This window comes from Malaclemys terrapin, chromosome 13 (assembly GCF_027887155.1).
Source record: "Malaclemys terrapin pileata isolate rMalTer1 chromosome 13, rMalTer1.hap1, whole genome shotgun sequence".
NCBI classification, from domain to species: Eukaryota; Metazoa; Chordata; order Testudines; family Emydidae; genus Malaclemys; species Malaclemys terrapin.
The window spans coordinates 37,810,558-37,829,405 of record NC_071517.1 but is presented as its reverse complement, the minus strand read 5'-3'; the positions used below and the strand labels follow the sequence as shown (position 1 = coordinate 37,829,405).

The window sequence follows — 18,848 nt, the reverse complement described above, 5'->3', positions numbered from 1 at the left end:
CCACCCCCAGGCAGCGACAGCCCATTGGCACCAACCATCACCATCACCCAGCGACAGCCCATTATGTAATTGCAAATGTATACATACCATTAAAGCATTTAATGTTTTTAAATAATGTATTTTGTGTATTTTCAAATTATTAAAAATTAATTTTTGAATGTATTTCACTGGTTATTTTTTTACATTTCCAAATACATGTTACTATAGTATTGCAACTTTTTTTAATGGAAGGGGTCCCCAAAAATTGCTTTGCCCCAGGCCCCCTGAATCCTCTGGGCAGCCCTGGTGCTGTGTGCAGGCTGCTGGTGTGAGGGTGCTGAACCACAGCTGCACAACAGGGAGACACAGCCAGGATTACAGGGCAGGCGGCGACACTGGTCTGGGTTGAACCCCACAACATCACTGAGACCACCGCTTTGGTATCACACACAGCACTGGAATTTGCTGATAGCAAAACAAAAGGACATTTATTTGAAGAGAGACAAGAGATCCAAACAGAAACAAGGGGAGGGATGGAGTCACATGGTCATGTGCAAAACCAAAATCAGAAAGGTCGAACTAGGGCCTACACTCATTAGAAGTTCCCTTTTCTATCTGATAAACTAGATCCTCAACCCAAAGTTCAGTCTGTCTCAGGGTGCGCTAGCCCCCGCCTTCCACAAACCACCCTGGAGGACAGTGAGATGAGGATCTGGGAAGGGGACAAGATCCCCCCAGGAGAACTCAGTCACTCAGACGATCACTTTGCTAATGGGGGCTCAGAATCAATAAGATGCTCAGGGTCAGTTTGACCAGGAAGAGTGGGGGAGGGGCAGAGGACATGTGCTAGCTAATCCCCACCACTTCTCCCCCAACAAAAGGCCCTGTGGAAATCAGTTCCTCTCAGTGGTGCTGTCTGAATGCAGAGGGGGCAGGGAGAAGGGGCAGAGGGGGTGAGTGATGAGGCAGCACCTCTCTGCCCCTGTGCTCTCGCTCGCCTCTTATCCCATGATCCCCAAACACTCGATAGCCCAGCACCCAGGTCCCCCTGCTTCCCAGCTCCACCAGCCCCAATCATTCAATCCCCAGTGTCCTCCCCACAACCCATCGGCCTGGTCCCTTAACGTTTGATCCCCCAGAGCCCAGCGCCCTGGGGGATTTGGGGAGGGGAGAAGTAACCAGCCCCCAGGGACATTCCCCCTTCAGGGAACAGCTCCAGGTAAGTGGGAGAACCCAGCCCCGGGGCTGGTGGAAGATGGGGACAGGTGTCTAGAGTGAAGGTGCGGCCTGGCTCAAGTGTCCTTCTCCTCATCTCCATGGCAGGGGGATCCCAGCTGGGAGGGGAAGGAAGAGGGGGGAGCTTCAGTCGGGCAGAGGGAGCGGCTGGAGAAGTTTCTCTCTCTCCCTTCCCCCACCTGTGGCCCATCAGCTCAGCAGCCAGGACTGCAGCAGGGAGAAGGGGCTGATGGGGGCTTCTCCTCCTCTGCCTGGGGTTTGCTGAGACCAGGCAGAGCCAGAGGGTCACTGACCAGCTGATGCTCGGCTGCTGCTGGATCCTCACCCCAGCGATGGGCAGCTGGAACCTTGGGAGCCAAACGCCCCTGATGTGTGTGGGAACGAGGAAATGGGTTTGTCACCATGGCCGGCCCCAGTCAGGGCCCTGAGAGAATTTCCCCCATGCGTGGAGGAGTCTCTCATGTCCATGGTGGTGTTAGCTCCACTTGGAGACTTTTCCACGCTAAAGGCAGCTCAGGGTCTGCCTACACAGCAACTAGGCACCTGCTGTGGCTGGCCCGTACCAGCCGACTTGCGCTCATGGGGCTCTTTCATTGCTGTATAGATTTCCAGGCTTATTCTGGAGCCTTGTCTCTAGGACCCTGCAAGGTGTGAGGGTCCCAGAGCCCAGGCTCCAGCCCAGGCCCCGACGTTCACATAGGAATGAACCCGAGCCCCATGAGCCTGAGTCAGCTGTCATGGGTCAGCCACGGGTTTTTCTTTGCTGTGCAGAGAGACCCCAAGGCCGGGGTGGGCAAACTTTTTGGGCCGAGGGCCACATCTGGGTGAGTAAATTGTATGCAGGGCCAGGGCAGGGGGTCGGGGTGCGGGAGGGAGTGCAGGGTGTGGGAGGGGGTGCAGTGTGCAGGAAGGGGCTCAGGCAAGGGACTGGGGCAACGGAGGGGTGCGGGGTGTATGAGGGGGCTCAGGGCAGGGGTGTAGGTGAGGGGTAGACTGCAGGAGGGGGCTCAGGGCAGGGAGTTTGGGTGCAGAAGGGGTGCACGAGGGGGTTCAGGGCAGGGAGTTGGGGTGCACAGGGGTGCAGGGTACAGCAAGGAGTGCAGGGCAGGGGGTTGGGATGCAGGAGGGGTGTGGGGTGTACGAGGGGGCTCAGGGCAGGGAGTTGGGGTGCAGGAGGGGTGTGAGGTGCAGGCAGGGGGGTTAGGGCAGGGAGTTGGGGGGCGGGGTGCAGGCAGGGTTCAGGCTCAGGCCCGGCGCCGCTTACCTAAAGCAGCTCGGGGTGGCAGTGGCGCACACCAGGGCCAGGGCAGGCTGCCTGCCTGCCCTGTCCCCGGCCCCGCGCCACTCCAGGAAGCGCTGTGGCCCCTTGGGGGGGAGGGGAGGGCTCCAAGCATGCTGCCCTTGCCGTGCCTCCAGGTACCTCCCCCGAAGCTCCCATTGGTTGCAGTTCCCCATTCCCGGCCAATGGAAGCTGCGGGGGAGCGGTGCCTGAAGGCAAGGGCAACGCACAGAGCCCTCTGCCTCCCCACCTGGGGGCCGCAGGGAAGTTGTGCCGGACGCTTCTGAGAGCGGCGTGGGGTCCGCGGCACCATGGGGGGTAATCCCGCGGGCCGGATCCAAAGCCCTGAGGGGCCAGATCTGGCCCATGGGCCGTAGTTTGCCCACCCCTGCCCTAAGGGGTCTCTACCCTGGGTGGGTTTGCTGTTGCTTTATACTTCTGGATCACCAGATGAAGCCTCCCCCACATTCAAAGTCTCTCTCTTGTGGGGACTCTTCAATGTATGATAATGGGTGAGTTCTGACTGAATCTTTCCCACAGTCAAGGTATTTCTAAGAGCTGTCTCCTGTGTGGCATCGCCGATGTTTCAGTGAGCGTTGAGCTGTTCTTGAAGCTTTTCCCACAGTCCAAGTCTTTTTGGGTTTCCTCTCTTTTGTGGATCATCTCACGTGAAATCAGGTTTGATCTCCACATGAAACTTTTCCCTGTAGTTGAGGCATTTGTGAGGTTTATCTCCAGTATGGATTTTCTGATGTCTAATATGGGTTGATCTCCGAATGAAGCTTTTCCCACAGTCGAGGCATTTGTGGGATTTATCTCCAGTATGGATTTTCTGATGTCTAGTAAGAGTTGATCTCTGAGTGAAACTTTTCCCACAGTCCAGGCATTTGTAGATTCTCTCTCCTGTGTGGATTCTCTGGTGTTTAAGAAGGTCTGAGCTGTCACGGAAGCTTTTCCCACAATCCAAGCATTTATGGGGTTTCTCTCTTTTGTGGCTCATATCACGTGAAATCAGGTTTGAACTCCGAATGAAACTTTTCCCACAATCCAACCATTTATGGGGTTTCTCTCTTTTGTGGAGAATCTGATGTAAAATCAGGTTTGATCGCTGAGTGAAACTCTCCCCACAGTCCAAGCATTTATAGAGTTTCTCTCCTGTGTGGATTTTCTGGTGTGTAGTAAGGGCTGATCTCCGAATGAAGCTTTTCCCACAGTAGAGGCATTTGTGGGGTTTCTCTCCAGTATGGATTTTCTGATGTCTTGTAAGGGTTGATCTCTGAGTGAAACTTTTCCCACAGTCGAAGCATTTGTAGATTCTCTCTCCCGTGTGGATTCTCTGATGTTTAAGAAGGTCTGAACTGTCACGGAAGCTTTTCCCACAATCCAAGCATTTATGGGGTTTCTCTCCTTTGTGGATCATCTCATGTGAAATCAGGTTTGATCGCTGAGTGAAACTTTCCCCACAATCCAAGCATTTATAGAGTTTCTCTCCTGTGTGGATTTTCTGGTGTGTAGTAAGGGCTGATCGCTGAATGAAGCTTTTCCCACAGTCCAAGCACTTGTGGGGTTTCTCTCCTGTGTGGATTTTCTCATGTGAACTAAGGGTTGATCTGTGAGCAAAACTTTTCCCACAGTCGAGGCATTTGTGAGGTTTATCTCCAGTGTGGATTCTCTGATGTCTGATAAGGATGGATCTCTGAGCGAAACTGTTCCCACAGTTGAGACACTTATAGGGTCTCTCTCCTGTGTGCACTCTCTGATGCGTAATAAGGTGTGAGCTCTGACTGAAGCTTTTCCCACAGTCCAGGCATTTATAAGGTCTCTCTCCTGTGTGGATTCTCTGGTGAGTGATAAGGTTCGATTTCTGATTGAAACTTTTCCCACAGTTGAGACACTTATAGGGTTTCTCTTCCTTGTGATTTGTCTGCAGGGCTGTGGTTTCCCTGGGGTCCTTGCATCCTGCCCCACATTCAACAGATTCATCAGCTTTCTTTATTGGGTGGTTTCCCAGCTGCCTCTCTGATCTCTGCTGACTCCTCCAAGCTTTTCCCTGTTCCAAGGATTGGGAAAAATTCCCTTCAGCTCTTCTCAAAAAGTTCCCCTGCAATTCCACTTGCTCGGGATCTTCCTCTTGTGGATTCTTCTCCTTGTTCTCACTCATCATCATCTCATCAACTGCTAGGGGAGAGAGAGCATCCAGACAGGAGTCATTCCCTATGTTGAGGAGAAAGGACAAAACGGGGAACAGCACAGAGGGGAAAACACAACACAGTGACTGTTGCGGAGATGGAGAAATTGGATTCTGCCTCCACATCCCATCAACACACTGCCAGGCAAGAAAAGTCGGGGAGGAAACTCCATACAGCTAAAGGATGGGTGGGAAGCCATGGGTGATATCTGCCATGATGATACCATACCGGCTGGCTACAGCCTGACTGGGTGGGGTGAAACACACCCCAGGGAGCTCGCCAACAGCCCACCTTTGGGAGTCTCAGCTTTTTCATTCACTTGCCATATGGTTTGTGTGTCAGTTTAACCGATTCCTCACCTGTGTGGCTGCCTCTTGGGATCTCCGATTCCTCAGAGGTCTGAATATCTGGGACCCACGGCTCTTCCCCTCGTTCCAGCCAGGCGATCAAGTCAGGTTTGGGAATGGGAAATCCTGCTCAGAGAGAGAAATCAGGAAGATGAGGGTGTATTTCGAGTATTGACAGTGTATCTGTCACAAAGAACATTCCCTGAGTTTAACCTGCCCCATGCTGAGCTGGGGGATTGTGGAATCGCAAAGGGTGGGAACATGGTCACTGTAATTATGCAGATGTAGAATCTGAACAGATGGGAACATGGCCACTAGGCCCCCAGGGAGAGGCAGATGTCTGTGGGGGGGAGGAGCTGTCACAGCCTCACTGGGGGCTTCCAGGATCTGTGCCCTCTGGGGGACTGGCTGATGCAGACACAGCTCTGGTGTCAAATCCCTGCCTAGTTCTAAACCTCCAGAGCCCTCTGTCTGGAGCCAGTCCCAACAAGGGAGGATCATAGTGGATGGTGAGACACAAGGTGGGTGACGTAATAGCTTTTCTTGGGCCAACTCCTGTGGGTGAACATAAGGATGGCCACACTGGGTCAGACCAAAGGTCCATCTAGCCCAGTGTCCTGTCTTCCGACAGCAGCCAATGCCAACTGCTTCAGAGGGAATGAACAGAACAGGTGATCATAAAGTGATCCAAAACAAAATAACAAGCTTCAAAAGCTTCTCTCTTTCACCAACCAAATTTGGTCCAACCAAAGGTATTGCCTTCCCCACTTTGTGTCCGTCTATCCTGGGTTGAATGGGGCCACACCAACAGTACAGACAGGATCATACCCTGCTTCTGCCCCTTTGAAAGCTGGGTGGCTGGGGATGAATGAGTGTGCCCATTAGGTTTATGACTCCCCAATCCCATTGGAGAGGGCATGGAGAGATGAAAGTCTCTCTCACACTAGATCTATGGACTCTGGGATCCATTTCACTTTGATCTAACTGAGTAGGGAAGAACTAACCAGATCACGCAGACAGCCCAGCTTGTAATAATTAAGAGCACAGGAATCCCTTACCCAGTGAGGTCACCATCTTGTAGTTCTCCTGCATGACGTCCCTGTAGAGGGCTCTCTGAGAGGGGTCCAGCAGAGGCCCCTGCCCCTTAGTGAAATACACAGCCACCTCCTCGAAGGTCACCGGCATCTGAAACAACAAGAGTCCCCCGCTTAGCACCTGCTGCCCCAGCCACAATCCCAGTAGTCACGCTGGAGGAAAGATAAAGAAATGGAAGCTCTGGGAAGACCAGAGTAGCAGAATCCCACCCCCACCCAGCTCAGAACAGCCAGGAGGCTTCCAGGGGTGAGGAGAAGGTGAGAACTCCTTGTTCCCCCAGCACACGGAGCAGGGCAGGGTCATTTCCCACACATCTGCCAGCCACAGGCTGATACAGGAAGCAGAGCTCTGCGGGGAAAGGGACAGGAATCCCAACAGCTTCCCTTCGTATTTCACAGCAGCCTCCGGCCACTGGGGTCAGGCTCCAGCACTGGGAGTCTGGTCAGTTTTCCCAGCCCTGCCCAGGAGACTGTTTCCTGTTTCAGAAATGGGGGAATGTTCCCCCCTGACAATGGGCCTGTTCAGAAAATCAGACCCAGGTTGAACGTATCCCAGCTGGTTTGTCATATGCTGGCCCCTCCCTGCCTCACGTGTGTGTTTCCTGCCCCTCCCCCTCTAGAGCAACTGCCCCTGCAGTTCCCTGAAAATCCCCTACCTGAGCTGGCTCCATCACAGCCATTTTCCTTCCCTGTCCCCTGGAAGATGGGAGGATCTGGAGCGAAATGTAGACACCTCAGCCTGTCAGGGTGAGAGGGGCGATGGGGGAGATTTCAGAAGGGCCTTGAGTCCATTTCACACCCCAATTCCCCCCAGGCTCTCTCCCTGCAGACTGGTCCTGCAGGTCCGGCTCAGGATTTGGTGAAGGCAGAGCTCAGGACTCCCCCCGGGGCTGGTTCCAGCCACCAGAGAAAGTCCCCACCTGGGCTGGGCACAGAGGGGGGTTAATGCAGGTCTCTCCCCAGCACAGATCCTGCTGGGGGAGCAGCAGCTGCTCAGTCTGGAGGAGGCAGCAGCATCTGTCCCAGGAAGCTCAACTCCCGGGCTCTAATACCAGGAGCAGACAGAGAGAGACATACCCACCTCCTCCTCTCCCTTAGCAATAGCCAGAGCCCTCTAGTCTGGTGACAACCAGGGCCAGCTCCAGGCACCAGCCTGGCAAGCAGGTGCTTGGGGCGGCCGCTCCGGAGAGGGGCGGCACGTCCAGGTATTCGGCGGCAATTCGGTGGACGGTCCCTCACTCCCGCTGGGAGCAAAGGACCTCCCGCTGAATTGCCGCCACAGATCGTGATCGCAATACCGGCTTTTTTTTTTTTTTTTTTTGGCTGCTTGGGGCGGCCAAAACCCTGGAGCCGGCCCTGGTGACAACAGCTGATGAATGAGCTGCCCTGGATTCCCCATATAGCCCCCAGGGACAGCTGATCTCATCCGCCCAACTGGACTCACCCCCTGCCAGAGCTAGCAGTGACTCCGGTCTGACAGCGGTGTGGGTGAGATCTGAATCCATGGCACGGGGAAGCTGACATTGTATCTCTCACCATCCCTCTCCCTTTTCACCGGCCTTTCTCTCCCTTCCCCAGCCCCCCTCCTCTTGCTCTCACATTCCAGCCTCCCCAGACCTCTCTCCCCATATCCTCCTTTTTCCTTCACTAGATCCCGCCAGACAGATTCCCCTTTAATCCAACCCTTGAGCTCCACAATTCTCCCTTGTACATTGATCCCCTGCATTGCCTCATCCTCCATGCAGCGCCCCCTCTGCCGCATCCCGCCCCCTTCACCTGCCTCCTGCCCGCCCACACATCCCTTCCCACCTACAAATCCCCTCTTGCCCTCCCACTTCCAGCCCCTCTTCTGCCCCCCCCCCCCCGGCTCCCCCTGCCCCGCACACACCGGGAGCTGGCGGCAGCTTTCCCGGGCCCAGGGCAGGGAATCGCAGCCAGCTCCGCTGGGAGCAGCCTGGGGCCAAACCCCCCCCTGCAGCCCGGGGGTGACGGGGGGGGGCGGGTCTCTCTTACCTTCCCTCCGAGCGGGGCCCCCCGGGTCAGGGGCCGGGCCGGGAAGGGGCCTGGCCGGGCTGGGGGCTCTGCCCTGGGAGAGGCTCCTGGGGAGCAGCGGGAAGGGCCCTGCTGGAGATTCCCCTCTCCCGGCTGCAGCCCGGGCTCCGGGCTCCGGGCTCCCAGCACCAGCCGCCGGGGCGCGGGGATCTCGCCGGGAGTCAGAGTCACCTAAGCGGCAAGGAAATCCGAATCCGATTCACTTCCTGGCTGGCAAACAGCTCCTCCTGGGTCCTAGCGACAAGCTGATTCCATTGCGCTGGAGCCCCCCACCCCCCGCCACAGACCCTGCCCCTCGGGGGCCCGCCTCCCCTTGGCTCCAGCAGCTTCTCTCCGCATCAAGGGGGCACGGTGCACAGAGGCCAGTGTAGCTGGGGGGGAGACCCAGATCCCGGGGAGGGGGGTTTCTGCGGGAATTGGGCATTGTTCCAGAGAGTCCCCAAGCCCGTGCCGCTTCCTGTAGCTCCCATGGGCGGGGAACGGTGAACCGTGGCCACTGGGAGCTGCGAGTGACCGTATCTGGGGACGCTCAGCTAAACAAAGCGTCTCGGTCTCCCAGCCTGCCAGGGGCTTACCCTGAACAAGCCGCGAACCAAGTTTGGGAACCACTGATCTACAGGAACACAGGGGTGATGGGGCTCCTGGTCCTAGAGAGACAACCCAGAGCTAGAGCTGGCGGGGGACACATTTCTCCATGACACTGACTGTGTGTGTCAATAAAAGGCCTAAAAGTGGCAGTTCTTCAACAAAAAAACTTCAGAAACAGACTCCAATGTGAAACTTCAGAAACTAGAATTAATTTGCAAACTAGATACCACCAGATTAGGCCTGAATAAAGACTGGGAGTGGTTGGGTCATTACAAAACCTAAACTTAATTTCCCCAATATTAATTTCCCCCTACTGTTACTCACACGTTCTTGTCAACTGTCTGTAATAGGCCACTCTCTTACCACTTCAAAAGTTATTTCTCCTCCCTTGGTATCCTGCTGTTAATTGATTTATCTCCTTAGACTCACCTCACACTTGGTAAAGCAACCCCCCATCCTTTCATGTATTTATACCTGCTCCTGTATTTTCCATGCATCCAATGAAGTGGGTTCTAGCCCACGAAAGCTTATGCCCAAATAAATTTGTTAGTCTCTAAGGTACCACAAGGACTCCTCATTGTTTTTGCTGATACAGACTAACACAGCTACGTTGAAACCTGCCACTCTGGTAACAGACTGGCACAGGGAACAGTTGATCAGAGCTGGTCTCTTGTCTCCACACCAGGTTCACTGGCTACCAGCCCTGGGCCAGAAATACCAGCTTGGGTCATGGCAGTTTCAGAGCTTTGCCACCAGGTTCCTGGAGTTATTTGTAGGGCTGAATTAACCCATCCCTGGGTTCTAGGCCAAACCCCCTCATGTCTGCCCCTCCCCCCACCCCCATGAGCAGGGATCCCTTCTGCTCCTCTCCCAGCTGGGCACTGATTGCAGCTCCCTCTCACACACCTGCACGTCACCAGCAAACTCCAGCCAGTCTGGTTCAGGGACTGGTGCACGGGGATCACAGCCCAACTCACTCCATTTCAACTCTGGCCCCCACCAGGTGTCAACAGCACTCACTCGAGTTTGCTCTGGTGCCCCCTCTTCTGAAATGGGGGCTGGGCCTGGGACATTCTGGAGTGGGTAGTGGGGCAGCCAGTACTGCTCCTTCTCCCCAATGAGCAGGCTCCTGTGTGACCCCCAACACACCCAGGAATAAGGCCCTAGGTACCTGCCTATATGGCCTATCCCTTAATCCATCTCTCACTGCACTGGATTCCTCCAGGGTTGGGGGTCTGGAGGGGAGGGAGTTGATTCACTAGCTGTTGTATCCAGAGGTGGGAAAGAGAGACAGAGGAGGCTGCTCTCAATCTGTCTCTGTTTTTTGCTCCATGAGGATCTGGAAGCCTGGACTGAACAGCTGCTGCTCCCCCAGCAGGCTCTGTGGTGGGAAGAGATCTTCATCAAAGCCCGATCTGTGCCCAGCCCGGGTGGGACGTTCACGAGACTGACTCTGCAGTCCAGGGTTTGGGGCACCTGCCTGGGAAGGCCCCGTCCCCTTTCCCAAGGACTCTGCAATGAAACCCAAAGTAAAACAGGAAATGGGGGGATTCTGACATTGGGAGTCCCCATGGCCCAATGGTGACAGCACTGTCCTGAGAGCTGTGGGCATCCCCTGTTCAAATCCTTTCCTCCCCCCATCAGGCAAAGGCTAGAACTGAACCTGGGTCTCTCACAGCAGGGTGGCTGCTCCAACTCCTGGGCTAAGAGTTTACAAGAAGAATCACCCCACACCCGCATCTGCTGGCTTTTCTGGGTGGCACTTGACATCATTCTCACAAGAGCACAGGACCCTGAGCCCTAACACTCCAGCAGAGGGGTTCCCAGTGGTGCATTCCCAGGCAGAGGTGCTGGAAGGCTGCTCAGCGCACCCAGGACTGGGATTCACCCGGCTTTCACCTGCTCTGTGCCAGCTGGGTGTTAGCCCCCTACCAGATCCAGCCCCTCAGCCACTGGAGCACTCTCCCCCGGGTAGGGTGACCAGATCGCAAGAGTGAAATATCAGGACACATTGGGCGAGCAGGGGTGGAAGGTGGGAACAACAACGACAGACACAGGTGCACAGAGCCATGAGAGGGGGCCCTACGAGAGGGGTTGTACGGCCCCTGCTGCAGCCCGCACCACAAGACACAGGGCAAGGACTCATGGCCCCAGCTCCAGCCCCCACTAGAAGCCACGGGGCCAGGGGCACAGGGCTCCGGCTCCAGCCCCCGGCTGAAGCTGCAGGACAGGGGTGCAGGATCCTGGTTGCCAAGTCAGATCCAGTTGCAGGGCAGGGGAGTGAAGGGTCCCGGTTCTAGCTCTGGCTCCAGCCGCAGTCACAGAGCCACTGACAGCTGAAGCAAACTACATCACAAAGGTCTGGAATCAGTGAGTCTAAATTATAGACTTAATCGTAATACATATTTAAAACATACAGATTTATTTGTACACTAAACAAAGAACAGGGGTAAAGGGCCGGGTTTTTTATTCAGTCAATAAATCAACTTCCCAATTTGCATCTCTCTCAGATATGCCAGAAGTCTAGTACTTTTTGGCTGACTTTGCCATAGCCATAACTTGCTTCTGGGCAATCACAAAGTTGTAGAAGTCCTTGCAACTCATCTGGAAATTCATTTTGACAAGGGTTTCACTCCGCACCAAGTCTATGCTGCTTCGATTCCGGACATCAGTCCATGCACCTTTCATGATTGAAAATGCACGCTCAGAGTATGCATTGCTTACGGGTATACTGAGCACGTATGACACCAGCTTTGCCATGTTCGGGAATTCAGTGCTACTGTCCTTGTTTCTCAGCACTTGAGACCAGAGTTCCCCAACTGAATAGTTTCCAGGCTCCAACTTGGAGTTGATGTCTTTGATGATACAGTATTCATCATAGAGCTGATCAAGATCCACTGTTTTCTGAAGGTTTACAGCTGTCACGGCTGCAGACAGATCCTTGAATTCGAATACCCTATTAACTTTGATGTTCAAGCACTGGGTATTGAACAAGTAGCCAGCTGTTGAAAAATCAAACCATTCCTCCAAATACAGGATCGACACATGGTAAAATTTCAGGAAGTCTTTCTGGAGACATGCAGCAGTGACGGGCAGCATCTCAGTTAATGCACTTTCAACTTTGGAGCCAAAGAATTTGTCATTTTTCCATTGCTGAAGTTTAGTTCTCAGAGTATTCATTATGCCATACACTTCACATGCTGTCATACTCTCATTTTCCAAACAGAGCACAGTATCATTGAAGATTTTCAGGACATTCTGGAGGAAAAACAGATGAACCTCAACTTCGCTAGGCCCCTCACCTGGTTCACCGTTTTCCCTGTCCGAGAACAGCATCCATAGAAATTTTGGACACTTCTCACTGCCCAGAGAAACAAAGTAGCACTTAACAGCCTGCCACCTATTTACAAGCCTGTTTACAGCTGGGAAAAGACTCAACCAGCGCGTTGGAACATGGCGCAGTAAAGTGGCATACTCCATATCCACAAAGTCAAACGTATCCTTCAGTGCTGCTACTCTCTTAGCAGAACTGCTGAAATGATTGAACATCTTAATCACCAGAGTCTCAATGTCAACTTGTAGGGTATTGCTACCATGTTTCACGGCATTGTGCACAATATGGGCAGGGCAGTTCGCTGGCAAGATATTTTCATTTTGTTTTTTTAAATTCTGGTACACTGATTGTTGCTTTCCATAATTCACATTTGCACTATCAGCACAGTAGGAAGACACTTTGTTTAGGTCTAGTTTGTGGATCGCAAGTTTTTCAAGTAATGTGTTGCTTATTGCCTCTGCGGTCTCTTCGCTTTGCTCATAGAAGTCTAACAGTTTATCTTGGACCCCATGTTCAGGTGTCCAGTATCTCAGTGATAAGGGGAAAGTTTTCACATTGCCCGTGTTAGATGCATCTGTGGCAACTGAGAAATAGGGACCATCTGGCTTGCTGAGGTCTTTTAAAAATTCTGTTGAGAGCAGTGACAGCACATTTTTGAGCAATGCCTCCGCTTTAGTCCGGCCACAGCTGACGTGCTTTGCAATCGTTGAATCTGGATAGAAGGTAGGTGCCAGTTTAAGTTCACAGTCACACGAGCGATAGGAGTGTTGATGGACTACTGTGTGGTAAACTTGAGTTAGCTCAACAGCGATAACCTTGTTATTGAAGGATTCATTTGGCTTGCTGAAAAAATGTGAGATCATGGTATTGCTCTTGTGAGTCTGGGTGTTTTGTCCATGATTTTTTGATTCAGCATGATGCTTAACATCAGCCTCACCGCCATGGCAAATGGGAAATTCCTTCCTGCATGATTTACAAAAGGCTTTTGAATCACACACATAGGATTTCCGAATCCAGGTGTAAGTGGCTTCCCATTCTGTCATGTATCTGCACTGTCTCTTTTGTTTTTTGGTAGTTGGCTCCTCCCTTGCCGTTGCCATTTCAGGTGGGGTTTTCGGCTGAAGACCGTTAGCTAGATAGCTAGCCACTGAAAAGAACTGCGCAGTCTCTGTGCTTCTTACGTGTTATTACGTGCCCACTGTAGTTTGTCCTACGGTATGCACTGTGGTTCAGAACTGTACACTACCGTAAATTTGCATTACACCGGAAAACAACCTGAAAAACCAAAAATGCCAGTAGATAACCAATCACAGTCAGGTTTAATGGGACATTCCCAATCAACTCATTTTCTATTTCACTACCAAAAGTAAAATTTTACCTGAATATCGGGACAATGGCGCCCGATTGTACATCAAGCAGATGTACGCGGCCAGGGGCAATCCCTGCTTGCTAATGTGGGTAAGTGAACTGGGCAGCAGCCTAGCAGTGCTCAGCCCCAGCCTGCCCTGTGTAGAATCAGCATGTGCAGAGGCGGATAGTGTAGAGCCCAGAGCCCTCCCCATCTAGTGCCCCATCCATGGCTGCAGGGGTATTGCTCCTAGAAGTCACAGATCAGCTACATGACATTGTAGGCATCCTTCTGCTTCATACATTCCTCTCTACCCATAAAGTTTAACGGACATTGCTCACTGTATTTTGCCTGTCAGTTTTGATCAAGCCCATCTAAAGAGGGGATGCATGTTTAAAATATCACAGCATAAATCATTTGAATCAAATACAGGTTTGCATTAAAGCTTTGGTGTGTTATTTGTGGCTAAAGTTATTTTAAATCTTCAAAATTTGCCATCATGAAGTGGGATGCCATATACTGGTCAGAATAATCATTGACTCTGAATGCAAATCATCCTTTCCATACCAATGTTTGTCTCGCCTATGTGTGTGTGAGTGGATGTTTTTTACAAGACTTTATGACACCGCCCCCCCCCCCCCCCGCCAGACTCTGAGTCCAGTCGGGAGAGGGACCCCCCCCCACCCCACCCCGCGCCGGTGCCGCTTCCCCTGCCGGGCCGCTGGGGCTGTAGGGTCTGCCAGCTGCAAGCGAGCAGGAGCAGGCGGAGGGCCAGGGTCAGTGGACCCACCTGGCCACACCATTAATTGCAGTGTAGACATTCTGGCTCAGGTTGTAGCCTGAGCTCTGGGACCCCCGTACCTCACAGAGCCCAGGCTTCAGCCCAAGCCTGAATGTCCAAACTACAATGAAACAGCCCCTTAGCCCGAACCCTGTGAGCCCAAGTCAGCTGGCCTGGGTCAGACACAGGTGTCTAATTGCAATGTAGACATACCCTGAGGTGTGGCCACAGCATGTGGAATACAGACTTTATCTCCCCTCTTCTGCACTGTGAGCATGTTGCAGCTATCTTTTAAGTACTATGAGGCTTTGTTGCACCATGTGTTCACTTGTAATCAGTAAGTTTGAATACAGAATGTGGGATTAGTCCTGCAGTCTGTACTAAGGGAAAACATCCAAGCTTTATTTTGATTAGACTAGTTATCTTGTCTGTGCCATGGGCTAGATAGATTGTGGCTTCCAAGCCCCTGCCTTGCATGCAGTGGTGGTGAAAGCACTACCTCAGAAGGCACCCACTCTCTAGTACTGCTCCTTGAGCATGGCATGTGTGTGGTGCCCTTTTCACAAGCCCACATTGATTTACCAGCAACTTCTTCGCAGGGGAGTGGGGGGGGGCAGAACAAGAGGCCCCCCAAGCATAGGCAGCAGGTTTGTATAATTTTTGGTGGTGGCCCCCCGCTCCCGCCCTGTAAGCCGATATAAAATGAAGCTACAACATGTCAGCGCCACAAGATTACAAGGGTCAACTAAAAGTGGAAAGTCAGAAGCAGCACTTGCCTGCTTCAATATACAGTATTATATTTTGTTGCACCTGTTGTGACGAAGTGGGAATGTTCTTAATGTTTTCTCTGAATACTGTGTGGGTGCCTCAGTTTCCCCTGCAAGGTGCCAACTGAAGGTGTTGGGGACAAAGAGATCAGATGGCCTCCTTGTCCGGAAGAGACACAAAGGCCAGAGGAGGGAGTGTCAGTTTGGAGCTGGCTGGGAAAATGGGGAGAGGCCCAGAACTTGGGTCTGGGCTCTCCACCCCCACAAGATGGACCTGACTGAGGAGTCCTGTTTTCTGTACCTACAAGCTCTGTTTTAGACTGTGTTCCTGTCGTCTAATAAACCTTCTCTTTTACTGGCTGGCTTAGAGTCACGTCTGACTGCAGAGTTGGAGTGCAGGGCCCTCTGGCTGCCCCAGGACCTGCCTGGGCGGACCCGCTGAGGGAAGCGCACGGTGTGGAAGGGCATGCTGAATGCTCCGAGGTCAGACCCAGGAAGGTGTAAGCTTCTTGCCCTGGAAACAGTATGCTCAGAGAGAGGAGGTTCTCCCAGAGTCCTGACTGGCTTTGAAGGAGTGGTTCCAGAGCATCCCAGCATCCCCTTCCACACCATGCGCTTCCCAGAAGTCCACCCAGGCACTGACACTCCCTCCTCTGGCCTTTGTCTCTTTTCCAGGCATTAGGAGCCCACCTGATCTCTTTGTTCTCCAACACCTTCATTTGGCACCTTGCAGGAGAGTGGCCCAGGCCATCAGTTGCCCGGAGGCAGGGTTTTGGCCATTCTCTGTGCAGCCAGCATCACACTGGCCCTCTAGGGCTCTACAACAATCACCCCCCCCTTATCCCACCATCTAGATCCTTAAGAACTGCATAGGGGAAACTGAGGCACCCACACAGTATTCAGAGAAAACATTAAGAACATTCCCACTTCGTAACACCTGTATACGACTAGTTATATACTTTAAAGGGTGTAAAATAATCAAGTATTGTGCTAAACACAATGATACTCCAAACTGACCACCAACTTTAAGTTGCATGTTTTTCCCCTCAGGTGAGGGCTCTGGGGTGGGGCTGGGGTGTGGCCGCCCCCCAAATCCTGCCGCCCTAGGCGACCGCCTAGTGGAAGCGCCGGCCCTGCATGTGTGGCCTCCCCTGCTCCTGCCCCTCACCATAGCCTCACTGGGGATGGGGCTGCCCCTTGCCCAGTGTGGGGCAGGAGTGGGGGACTACAGGGTGGTGGCTGTGGGGGGGGGGGGGGGACCAAGGGAGAAACCCAGCTCCAAATATTGGTGGAGCACAGCCCCCAGGCTTGAATATTCCTGGTGCTCAGGCACCACGCGCCCATATAACCTGCCGCCCCTGCCCCCAAGCGGGGCAGATTGGCAAGAGCAAGAGAGGTAAGGGCCGGGCTCACCCCATTTCCTAAAGCCTTGCAGCCCCCAGCTGGGGCGAGCGGGGGTCTCCCCCGAGCCCACCCCGCTCCCTTCTCCGCAGCTGTTCGGAATCGGAGTCACTTCGCCCCGCACCCTCCCTGGGAGTCCCCCCTTTGGCCGCCAGGTTCCACACCTGCTTGGCCATTCCCCCACTGGGTAGCCATGCAAAATATAGGGAAACTGAGGCACACAGGCTTCATCGAAATCTTTCAGAACGTTTGTCACAACTTGAGCCTCCCTCCCCCCAACCCTGCTGGACAGTCGCCCTCCTTGGCTTATTTCTTTCCTCCCCTATTTTTTTATTTTATTTTCACCCCCCCTCCCCAATCACTCAATGTCCCCACCCCCCACTGGCGCCTTCCTCCACAAGAGAGGAGCTGCTTCCCAGCGGGCTGGGGGGTGCAGGTACTGCTATGCTTAGCCCCCTCCCGAAAGAAGGTGGCTCCCTGCCCCGTGCTCACCGGGGCCAGCGGCCCCCTGCATCAGCAGAGCAGAACGGGGACTCTATAACCCCCCCCCCCCCAGCACCCCGCGCTCTCGCTGCCTCCCGGCGGATCCCCCCCAGGCACACACACAGCCCAGCCGCAGCAAAAGCAGGAGTAAGTTGATTGCTTACCCGGAGCAGCGCGCAGCAAGCAGCCACCAGGTCCCGCTCTGGCTCCTGCCTGGAGGGTCGCGTGGCTGGGGGTCGGGTCAAGTCCAGGCGGGCGCGGGAACTCAGTCTCTCTGCCCACTGCCTACGTCTACAAGCCACGCCCCCCAGCATGCAGCCCAGCTGCGGAGAACTCCTCCCTGCCTGCCTCACTCTGTGCGCCTCGGGCTGCTGCTGCAGGGCGGACGCTGCTGGGAGCTCAGCTGTGCAGCGCTGCCCCAGGGGCCCCGGAAGAGCAAGTGAGTGGCGCCGGCTTGCCGCGGTCCCCCGGATATGGGGACAAAGTGCGTCCCGACCAATGTAAGGTCGGGACGTGGGACAAGTCCCCTAAAATCAGGACCTCTGGTCACCCTACCCCCGGAGTACACCAGCCCTGCCTTTGCCCTGCAGGGTAACAACAGATCCCAGCTCCTGAGTCCCTTCAAAGTGTGCCCCTAGGGTACCCACCCCCTAACACCGGATACCCACGGAAATCCCTGATCTGCAGCTCCCCGAGGACCAGTGCATCTCTCCAACCCTGAGAGCATCCCAATGCCAGAGGGCCAGGGGCTTTGGCAGTGAGTTTCAGCTGCCTTGACCAGCCCAACTCACTGGGGCCATGATCGGTATCTAAAAGGTGTCACTGGAAACTAACAACTCACTGATCAGCCAGATTCTGGCATGATGATACTACATGAAGCATTAAAACACCTGCTGCAAGATGTTATTAAAATGTGTTGTCAGGCAAGGCTTACATCACCCCTCTCCCCCAGGCAAAGGAATGTGGTTCTTCCCCCTGCTTGCATGTGTCTGCAATGTAAATGGAGCGAGGACAATGAAATGACATTTACATGAAGGGCAGACAAAGCCAGTAGGCAGACCAATGTGGAAGATGCCACTTCCCACTCTCAATGGGAGATGAAAGCCACAACTGCACAAAAACGTCCTGCCTCCTGAAGCAAAGTCATTGAACTCTGGAAGCTATAAGGAAGGATAAGATTATTTCACAGAAGTCACGGATTCCATGATGTTCAGACTTCAGAGACATCTGTGAGATTTTCCGTTTCAGAGGCAGAGGGTCCCCCAGAGCTCTCAGGCGTGGCGGGGCACTCGGAGTTGTCAGCCACCCCGCAGCGGGGAGGATTGGGCTCTTAGTCTCCCCTCCCTCCAAAAACCCTTGAGCTTCAGTCATCACCCCGTAAGCCTCCCCCCATTATTTTTAGTAAAAGTCACAGACAGGTCGTGGGCTTCTGTGATTTTTTGTTTATTACCCATGACCTGTCCATGAGTTTTACTAAAAATAGCCGTGACAAAATGTGAATCTTAGATATAACCAGGCCACAAAGCCAGCTTGGCATCCATTACTGGGCAGATCCAAGAAGGCCGAGCTCCTGTACATCTGAGAAAGGTGGAACCTTCCAGCCAAGGGGGCCGAAAGTCCCCAGACACTGAATCTAGGTGAGACACCTGCTAAGACCAAGACACGGCCTTACTGAAGATAAATATAGTCACTAGAAAGCACGTTTTGTTTGTAACCTCCCTGGCCCCTTCACTCTTACTAGACATTCCTTAACCCTGTGGTGCAGGAGAATAAACTTATTTTTAGTTTTACAACAAACCATCTCGGTGCTGCAGATCACAATGAAATGCGAGTCCTCTGCTAACCTAACAGGGTGGGGCTGTGCCCTATCTCTTTAAGAGAGCAGAAAAGTTACTGAAGTTCTGTGAGTGCTACGCTCAGGAGGCTCTGACACTACAGGGCAGACGGCTTTGGGGAGACTCAGGTTTGGG

At 53.5% G+C, this 18,848-nt stretch overlaps 2 protein-coding genes across 2 annotated transcripts in view; both read right to left on the bottom strand.

The window, feature by feature from the left end:
• Positions 1–8,282, bottom strand: part of LOC128847362 (zinc finger protein 850-like) — a 34,310-nt gene extending 26,028 nt beyond the window's left edge. The window contains exons 1-5 of the mRNA XM_054046752.1: positions 8,138–8,282; positions 6,781–6,863; positions 6,089–6,215; positions 5,043–5,156; positions 3,163–4,708 (exon numbers count right to left, since the gene is read on the bottom strand). Coding sequence (XP_053902727.1) covers positions 3,163–4,708; positions 5,043–5,156; positions 6,089–6,215; positions 6,781–6,804 — 1,811 coding nt within the window. The 5' untranslated portion in view covers positions 6,805–6,863; positions 8,138–8,282. The remainder of the gene's footprint in view (positions 1–3,162; positions 4,709–5,042; positions 5,157–6,088; positions 6,216–6,780; positions 6,864–8,137) is intronic.
• Positions 8,283–11,165: 2,883 nt separating this feature from the next.
• LOC128847227 (uncharacterized) lies at positions 11,166–17,303 on the bottom strand. The gene is made up of 2 exons (XM_054046595.1): positions 17,043–17,303; positions 11,166–13,373 (listed from the first exon to the last, which is right to left on the bottom strand). The coding sequence occupies exon 2, from the start codon at positions 13,196–13,198 to the stop codon at positions 11,288–11,290; it is 1,911 nt and encodes a 636-aa protein (XP_053902570.1). The 5' UTR covers positions 13,199–13,373; positions 17,043–17,303; the 3' UTR covers positions 11,166–11,287.
• Positions 17,304–18,848: the final 1,545 nt, after the last annotated feature.